General features: G+C 40.8%; 1 protein-coding gene across 3 annotated transcripts in view; it reads right to left on the bottom strand.

Annotated features, from left to right (window-relative positions):
• ASB3 (ankyrin repeat and SOCS box containing 3) overlaps positions 1-9,905 on the bottom strand; it is a 160,138-nt gene that overhangs the window by 72,466 nt on the left and 77,767 nt on the right. For 2 of the 3 annotated variants that reach the window (XM_008582605.1, XM_008582603.1), the window contains exons 6-7: positions 9,664-9,841; positions 6,853-7,050 (exon numbers count right to left, since the gene is read on the bottom strand). In XM_008582605.1, the coding sequence (XP_008580827.1) occupies positions 6,853-7,050; positions 9,664-9,841 (376 nt within the window). The remainder of the gene's footprint in view (positions 1-6,852; positions 7,051-9,663; positions 9,842-9,905) is intronic. The other variant, XM_008582604.1, reaches the window with a different exon arrangement.

The following is a 9,905-nucleotide window of genomic DNA, read 5'->3' as shown; positions in this document are numbered from 1 at the left end:
GATCTAAGAAAGAAGAAGGATTTTCAATTTTATCTTGTATTATATCTTGGATTTTTTCATAATTAACTGGTTTTTGTGCAGCCCTTTTAAGCCCCGCCACTGTGCAAGTAAGAAACTGATCACAGAGGGCCAATCCGGTGGGGGGAGGGGGTTATAATCCCAGTGAGGGTCAGTTTCTGGGACAGCTTGTGCCCCGACTGGATGAGCAGGTGTGGTTTGATGGCCTTCATCTCCGTATGCCCTGGCCTCTAGCCAGACTCCTCTACATTCTTCTGGCAATAAAGAATTTTTGAAGATAGTGTGGGCGTCATGGAAAGTTCAGCAATAGGCCTGGCAAAGGTATTGGAATTCCGTTGTGTAGACAACTGGATTAGTTGTTTAGGAACCCAAGCGTTTCTCGATTTGAGAAAGATCAGTCATGGAAAAAGGGACATGGACGCTAACGATACCCTCCGCTCCTGCCACCTCTCGGAGAGGAGCTAAAAGCAGAGGTTGGGCCGGAAGGGTGGGCCGGGTTTCATGGGCTCAGGATAGTGTATGAGGGGGCTGGAAGGATGTGCTGGCGCAGAAGGGGCAGAAGGGGCAGGAAGAGCCGATGGCAGTTGGAGTGGAGGGGAGCACATCCCCAATATGGGGGGGCTCATCTGCTGGGTCGAAGTCAGGGGAAGGGGAGGAGGGGGCAGNGGGGGTTATAATCCCAGTGAGGGTCAGTTTCTGGGACAGCTTGTGCCCCGACTGGATGAGCAGGTGTGGTTTGATGGCCTTCATCTCCGTATGCCCTGGCCTCTAGCCAGACTCCTCTACATTCTTCTGGCAATAAAGAATTTTTGAAGATAGTGTGGGCGTCATGGAAAGTTCAGCAATAGGCCTGGCAAAGGTATTGGAATTCCGTTGTGTAGACAACTGGATTAGTTGTTTAGGAACCCAAGCGTTTCTCGATTTGAGAAAGATCAGTCATGGAAAAAGGGACATGGACGCTAACGATACCCTCCGCTCCTGCCACCTCTCGGAGAGGAGCTAAAAGCAGAGGTTGGGCCGGAAGGGTGGGCCGGGTTTCATGGGCTCAGGATAGTGTATGAGGGGGCTGGAAGGATGTGCTGGCGCAGAAGGGGCAGAAGGGGCAGGAAGAGCCGATGGCAGTTGGAGTGGAGGGGAGCACATCCCCAATATGGGGGGGCTCATCTGCTGGGTCGAAGTCAGGGGAAGGGGAGGAGGGGGCAGGCAGAGAAGGCTTAGAAGCTAATAAGACCTGTTTTGGGGCACAGGTGGTACATAAAGCAGGGTTAGAACGGAGGTAAGAAAAAGCCTGGACATAGGGAATTTTGGCCTATTTTCCCAGTCGCTCACAGAAGTTATATAAGTCCTGCAGAATGTCGGGGTTGAGGGACCCAAAGGGAGGCCACCTCTTTTGATTATCTAAATTATAGTTGGGCCCTTCTTGGGTGGAAAGCTGAACAAGTTTGTTTGGCTTAATATCCGGAGTCAGACACAAAGTGTGAAGATTAGTCAGGAGACATGTTAGAGGGGAATCGGTCGGGAGAGACGAGGCACCCCCCATGAGAATGGAGGAGGAAGTACCAGATCCGAAGGGGCATCCCCACTTCGATTGGGGTACTGCGAGGTCTCAAACCACTGAAAGCAATTGTCACTGGTTTCTGGCGGTTAAGGGAACCGAGAGGGTCGTAGAGCTTTGGGGCTCCCGGAGACGGGGCTTGCTAGTGCCTGGAGGGCAGAAATAAAAAACCCCACGGCAGCGAATGAGAGGGCAGGGAAAGGGCAGACCCTGCTTAACCCGGCCGAGTCCCAAAGAGAGAGAGAGGGAGAGAGAGAAATGAAAGCAGTAATCTGAAGACTCACTAATTAGAAGGCCGGTGTTGGACGTGCCGGTGCAATTGGAAGAAGGGCCAGGCTGAATGCTGCCACTGGTTTGGGCTCTGGGCCATGGGCAGAGAAATGGATGGGGTCCCACTGGGGGTGGGGAAACCCATCCAAGCCAAGGCACCAATGAAAGGAAAAACCCCAGCCAGAGTGCAAAATAAGACACACCAGGAGACAGGGACTCAACCGAAGTGTATTAGGCAGGCAAAATGACCAAGCAGGCTGCCCTCTCGAAAGTGGGAGCAGCAGCAGGGAGAGTCAGGGTGGGCCTTTTATATCCAGTTAGGCTGAGCTGGACTGTTTCTATTGGCTAAGAAGGAAGAGGAGGGAAGTGAGCAGGGTTTAAGCTGAGCTGGGACTGTCTCATAGGCGGGCAAAATTGCCCGCACAGGAAGGTGATGTGGCAGCTAGGGGATTTTTCTGGGTGGGGGTTTTCTGGGAAACTTTCTCAGGCACCATTTTGTGTATCTTGGTCTTCAACGCCATTTTACTTTTCTGGCAGAGGGTATATTAGCCAACACAGTTCAGTTCTCAAAGCCTTTGCTATGTTTCTTTAGGCCTGATCCCATGAATGTGCCATTCAGGGTTTAGCCTGAGACTTCAGTGATAGTTTAAACCTTGCTTTCAATTTGGGTCTGTCACATACATCTGAAGCTAGGGGTGAGTCCAGGAATATGCAGATTCATACAGAGAATTAGGGGATCCCTTTCTCCAGCTCTCTCTTCTCCAGGTTTCCTCTTTCATTCTCTGGCCTATGGGTTCTATTTACTTGATTCCTCAGGCCAAAAACCCCCAGTTTTTATTGGGATTTTGGCTGCTGGTGCCACTGCTGCTATCTAGCTCCAGTCTGGGGCCTGCCCTCAGGGCAACACAGCAAAAGAAAGTCTGGGAAATTTATCTCCGTAAAGGTCACTTCACCAAGTTACCACACCCTTTCATAATTTGCCTGATTTTGTCTATTTGATAGAGTCCTCAGGTGGTTTCATTTTGTATTTTGACCAGAGTTTTTAGTTTTAATTAGAGAGAGAAGGAGAAGCTGTAGTGGCTGTAATGGGATTATTCCATCTAAGCTAGAAGTAGCTCCACACTGCATGTTGATTATTTCTTAGCAGTACAAAAGTCTACACAGAAAAAAATAATACAGAGAACTTAAATATAAAAAGTAAACCAACTGTGGAGTTACTTAAAAATATAACTTTGGAGTACCTGTGAAAAGAAAAAAATAACCACTTATGATTTGGATGACCATAGCAGCTGGTCACCACAAAAAAAAAAAAAAGAATGAGATAATATATCATACTTATAGTTATCCTAGATGCAGCAGAAAAAATAAGATCCTGGCCTGTGAGTGATCCTAGGATCTGTGAGTGGATACATTAAAAACACTTTTTTCGGGCCGAGCCCGTAGCACACTCGGGAGAGTGAGGCGCTGGGAGCGCAGCAGCGCTCCTGGCGTGGGTTCGGATCCTATGTAGGGATGACCGGTGCGCTCACAGCGCTCACTGGCTGAGCGTGGTGCGGCCGGTCTCAAAAAGGACCAAAAAAAAAAAAAAAACGCTTTTTTCCCTGATGATTAGTAATGCTGAGCATTTTTTCACTTACCTGTTGGCCATTTGTATGTCTTCCTTTGAGAATATCAAATGTCTATTCTGCTCCTTTGCACATTTTTTAATTGGATTATTTGTGTTTTTTACTGTAAAGTTTTTTCAGTTCCTTGTATATTCTGGATATTAATCCCTTGCTGAATGTATAGTTTGCAAATATTTTCTCCCATTCTGTAGGTCGTCTTTTCACTCTGTTGATTGCTCCCTTTGCTGTGCAGAAGATTTTAGTTTGATATAATCTCATTTTGTTTATTTTTTCTTTTGTTGCTTGTGCTTTTGGGGTCTTATTCATAAAGTCTTTGCATAGTCCTACATTGTAAAGTATTTTCCCTATGCAAATCAAAGCCACCTTGAGATATCGTTTCACCCCAGTTAGACTGGCCATTATCAAAAAGAGAATTAACAAATGCTGGCGAGGATGCAGAGAAAGGGGAACTCTTCTACATTGTTGGTAGGACTGTAAATTAGTACAGTCATTATGGAAAACAGTATGGAGGTTTCTCAAACAACTACAGATAGAACCACCATACAATCCAGCTATCCCACTTCTGGGTATCTATCCAAAGGAATGGAAATCACTATGTTGAAGGGATACCTGCATTCCCATGTTCATCGCCGCGCTACTTACAATAGCCAAGATATGGAATCAACCTAAATGTCCATTGATGGATGACTAAATAAGGAAAATGTGGCATATATACACAATGGAATACTACACAGCCATAAAAGAGAATGAAATTCTGCCATTTGCAGCAACATGGATGAGCTTGGAGAAAATCATGTGTGAAATAAGAGGAACACAGAAAGAACAATACTGCATGTCCTCACTCATAAGTGGAAGGGAGGGTGGGAGGGAGGAAGGAAAACCACAATAACACATCAAACTTACAGAAGGGGAAAACAGATCTATGGGTATTAGAGATAGGAGAGGAGGAGGGGAGTTAGGGAGAAACTGGGTAATGGACACAAAGAATAATTATGATTTGTAATGATGAATATGCTAACAACACTGATTTGATCATCACGTACAGTATACAAATACTGATAGTCAACTCTATACCCCATAAATATGTATAATCAATTATGTTCCAATTAAAAAATAAATTAAAAAAAATAAAAGGGCTGGCTGGTTAAGCTCTGTTGGTTAGAATGTAGCCTTACAACAACACCAAGGCCATGGGTTCAGATCCCCTTACCATCCAGCCGCCAGTTATGTGAAATAAGCCAGGCACAGAAAAAGAAATAGCACATGTTCCCACTTATATGTGGAGCTAATAAAAACAAATAAATAATTAAACAAACATATAAGTTGGGGGGGGGAGACACATCACAAAATTCTTTGAACTTGTTAAGTGAACAGATATGATGTTGTTGGGGGTGGGAGAGGGGAGAGGGAGGGGAGAAAAGGAGGAATTGGTAAAGGGCCATGAAAATCAACTAAATTGTATATTGATAAATTAAAAGATAAACAAATAAAATTTTAAAAAATAAAAAATAAGTCAGATACTAAAAACAAAAACAAAAACAAAAAACAAAAAAAACCCACTTCTTTGCTAGAGGTAGCAGAAGACAGTAGAGCAAATGCTTCTAAATACTATTTTTTCCTAGTAGGTTTTAAACTCTTAAAGGATAGGGTCCATGTTTCAGCTTCCTCAGGAAATTTAATAGGATTTAATAGGATCTATTTAGTGCTCTCTCTGTATAACTAATGGTCAATTACTGTTATTGGCTGATTTTGTAGAAATCAAAGGAGAAAGGGGGCTGTCCCCTAAAATTTCAACTAATCTTGGAAAATACAGACTCTATTTAAGACTTTTCCCACCAAAATTCATTTATCTGAATCTATAAATGGCATGAAACATACTGCCTAACTCTCAAGGAGTACTATTAATTTTAAGGTGTTTCAGGGTTGACAGGGGCACTCCATTATCTGGCCTAATTCAAACTGTATTTATAAGTTGATGAGGCATGTTCAGCTGCTATGATGAGAAGGACCAAAAATATCATTCCTTGAAAAAATAAGATGAAGGCCAAAAAAGACCATCATTATGTTGGACATGTGCGTGCACACACATCACCCAAAATCATTATGTTCTAATCTAATAAGAGATGTTCAGTTCTGTAATGGAATTAGGTATGGTATAGAGAAAGACAGCTAAAACAATTAAAGTCTCAATGCACCCTTGCTACAAGTAAACCAAAGTAATTAGGGGTCCTCTGCTTAGAAAGACAAAACTTGAGGAAGTATACAATGAAATTCTATGAAACCACAAAAGTTATGCAAGAGACTAGGTCCCAGATGCTCAGATTAATTAAAACCCCAAATATCCAAACTAAAATGTATACCTGGAAGCTTAAATTTAGAACAAATAAAATGAACTACTATTTTACATAGCAAATATTAAGAGACAGTAAAGACCTGAAAAGCTCACTAAATAAGTTTTGAATAGATATTTAAATTAAATTGCAGCTGGAGATCCATCATGGTGAATTCAAAAAAGCCAATGAAATTTGAAGTATGCCTGCAACCTCTTGCACATCATTAGAAACCATAGCATCTATCTGCACAACTTATTCTATTATTGGATGGACCACAGATATTACTTAAAACAGCTTTTCTTACACATAGATTTATTCTTGCTGTCTATTTAAAAACTTTAGGAGTCCTATAGACAAGTTATTGGTCAGAAGCTAATAAAGCAGCAGTAATTCTTCATTTATTCTACTTCATAGGATCATGGCAGATTAACAATACAAGTATTTTGGGGAATTTTTTAAAAATTAATGTGACACATCAAGAAATGATACACAACAAATACATTAAAAATGCAATAATATGAGAGTACTTCAAAAAGTTCATGGGAAGATTCATATTATCTTTTAGTTCTATTTTTCCGTGAACTTTTTAAAGTACCTCATAGATCTACAAAACTAGTTTTATTCCTAGCCTCATAACAAGTCTTGCAAATATAAATTTCAAATGGTAAACCACCTGACACACAATCCCTGCCTTACTTGATGAAGTTCCATTTTTAATTCCTGAACTGTTTTGAAAAACAAAGATATTAGAGAATTCCTGCATTTACTTTAATATGTTGAAAAGATTCCCTAAAATTGCTACACTAAAAATGTAATCCAGATCCAAAGAGGGAAGGAAAACAATCTGACATTGTCACCTCATTTTTGCTACAGCTTAAATATCACCTCATTTTTGCTAAGCTTGAGGTGCATCATAGAGGGTTTTTTCTGTCTCTTTTCTAAGTTAGCAATTTAGTACCAATGGGGATACTAAGTTTCACCATGAAAGAAAGTCACTTGGGAAAACATCCCCATATAACAAAAAGAATTAAAATACAGTAAATATACATACTCTTTTTGGAAAGCCATGCACATCGGAGAACTGAACCCAAAGATGAGGCACATCTGGGCATCTGGGCTGTAACCATTCTGGAGTAGTATTTCTAGGCATTCTTCACGTCCTCCAAACACTGCTGAATAAACAGGGCTCACTTTGTCTGGCCCAGTGTCGCAGACCCGGTTAGTAAGTGGTATTAGCAAGTCCAAGATTCTACAGATACACCAAGTCAGAAGCATTTAATGTTTTTATATGTACATGAGGGTAAGTAACATTTCTACAGCACCTATTTTAAAAATCACCCACTGACTGATTTAAAGAAGTTTTTCTGGGCCGGCCCAGTGGCGCACTGCTACAGTGCGCCACTTGGGAGTGCGGTGGCGCTCCCACTGAGGGTTCGGATCCCACATACAGACCGGTTCCCGCTCACTGGCTGAGCGAGGTGCGGGCGCAACACCAAGGGTTGCGATCCCGTTGCCGGTCCCGGTCCGGTACGGGTGCGACACTGAGGGTTGCGATCTGTTGCCGGACACGAAAAAAGACAAAAAGGAAAAAAAAAAGAAGTTTTTCTGCATACCTTTCACCTGAATTGAATTACTACAAACTACATAATTCCTCTAAAATGTTATACTTAGTGGTGCTTAACATAAAGACCATTAAATATATCAGAAACAGAATTAAGTTAACTTCCTATAAGTAAATAGGTAATGTGTTTTCCTTTTTTAAATTTTTCACTAATTACTTACCTTACTATCACCATCCTACTCTCCCAAACTCAAATTTTATGTTAGATATTTTAGGATCAAATAAATTATTCAAAAATTCATTATACTAAATATAAACTGGTCAAGAAAATAAACTATTTTCCTTCTTAAAGTACCAACAATTGGCCGGCCCGGTGGCGCACTGCTACAGTGCGCCGCTTGGGAGTGTGGCGGCGTTCCTGCCGAGGGTTCGGATCCCACATACAGACCGGTTCCCGCTCACTGGCTGAGCGAGGTGCGGGTGCAGCACCGAGGTTTGCGATCCCATTGCCAGTCCTGGTCCGGTACGGGCGCGACACTGAGGGTTGCGATCCGTTGCCGGACACGAAAAAAGTCAAAGAAAAGGAAAAAAAAAAAAGTACCAACAATTACTTTTATTTTTCTAATTGGTGAGAATTTTTAAAGACGGTGAAATGAAATGAAGAATAATATTTTCATCAGGAAGAAATTAGAATTTCTGCTAAAATAATTCTATTCTCTGAAAAGAATATGAGCTCATTAAAATCTGAGGCAGATTTATAAAGAAGCTGGTTGCTAGGCAGAGAAAGTTCTAAAGAAAATCATTAAAACCTAAGTTCTCAGATTATTCTTAAACTTACCTCCAGCACTCAGATGGAGAAAGGACTTTTCTACTATTCCAAAATTAAAAATAAAACTGTAGGGATAAATTAAGCCAGAAAATTTGCCTCTTTCAGAGAAAGACAAAGCTATTCCAAATTATCTCTATAACACTGTATTTCTCTTTGCTACTCTTCCTTATGTAAACTAGGCCTAAGATAATATTCAAAGGAGAAAAATGATTTTCCTCATAGGGAGGAAATCACCAGTGACAAATAGAATTCTCAAGATTGAGCACAACTGAGGACAAATTTCTAAGAGGGTTTTGGTATCAATTTAAAGCTCAGAGTATAACTGTATCTAAGATCTATGTTTAAATAAATGATCGAGAATTGGGGAAAACATCAAACTTTAAAACCCAAGTATTTTGTTAAAATCAAAATTCTTTTTAGCGTCTCTTAAATTTAATAAATGTGTGTAATTTTTTTTTAAATGAATTGAAAAAATTATAGTCGTGTCTCCCACAAGACATAAACATGCTTACAAGCATCTTTAAGGAAATACTAAAATACCATGCCACCTACTGGCATAACCACCAAATTGCAGAATCTGTTTTCCTACTATGCAAACATTAAATAATTACTATTTTACCATTACTTTTTAAATTAAATAATGACAACAATAGCTACAAAAAGTATATTGTAGAATTATGACTCTAAATATTCCAAATACATATTTTTAAAAACTGTGCAAGGCTGGCCGATTAGCTCCGTTGGTTAGAACACAGCCTCATAACACCAAGGTCAAGGGTTCAGTCCCCCACACCAGCCCAGCTACAAAAAAATAAATAAATAAATAAATAAAGTTCAGTGCCAATTTATGATGGACAGCCATATTCTCATAGGTGTAACACGGTTATTAGCTTCTAAGATTGCTGGAACTCCCGAGTTTCTCTCTCTCCAGAAAATACCAATAATTTATTTCACAAAAATTTTTGGCTAAAAAGGAAGGGTAACAGAGTATGAAAAAGTAGCAGGTTAGACTTGAAATTAGATAAAGAGAAGTCCAGTCAAGACACGGAGGACTACTCAGCACCCACAAAAGAAAGATTTAACTCTAACAAGGATTACAAACTCAAAAGCTTTCTGAGGTCAGGGAGGTAATGTGAATAAATGAATGAGGGCATCAGAGTGCAGGCTGAAGATGTCTGAGATAAAACTAAGGAGCGGGGGGAGAGTATGGCCATAACCAGAGAAATCAGAGGGAAGACTCAACACTCTGAGAAAGGCTCTGAAGCTAGCCCTTCTCCTGTCACTCTTCCTCACACTAGCAAAGTGCATGACTGAGAAGAGTCAAGGACAGTATGGGGGACAGATTAGGGGCAGATCTAGTCACCCAGCAGATAGACAGGAAAGGATTTTGCCTGGAGGTAAAAGGTCAGGCCCAGATTTATTCCTTATTAGACTTAATTATGAGACCATTTTAATTTTGTTTTAACACTTACTTTGTGTGGCCCATTTGTGCAGCTGCATGAATAGGTAACTGCCAATTGTCCTCATTACAGTAGAGATCAGGATCTGCACCACTGGACAGCAAAAGCTCCACACATTTTGTGTGTCCCTCTTGAGCAGCAATGAACAAGGGAGTAGCTTTATCCAAGGCTTGACAATTGACATTTGCACCTAATATAAATAAAATATTTAACGGATAATCCTCACTTATGTAAAAAAAAAAAAAAAAAGGGGA

Source organism: Galeopterus variegatus, unplaced genomic scaffold (assembly GCF_000696425.1).
Source record: "Galeopterus variegatus unplaced genomic scaffold, G_variegatus-3.0.2 Scaffold2678, whole genome shotgun sequence".
NCBI lineage: Eukaryota > Metazoa > Chordata > Mammalia > Dermoptera > Cynocephalidae > Galeopterus > Galeopterus variegatus.
This window is presented reverse-complemented; position numbering and strand designations above follow the sequence as displayed.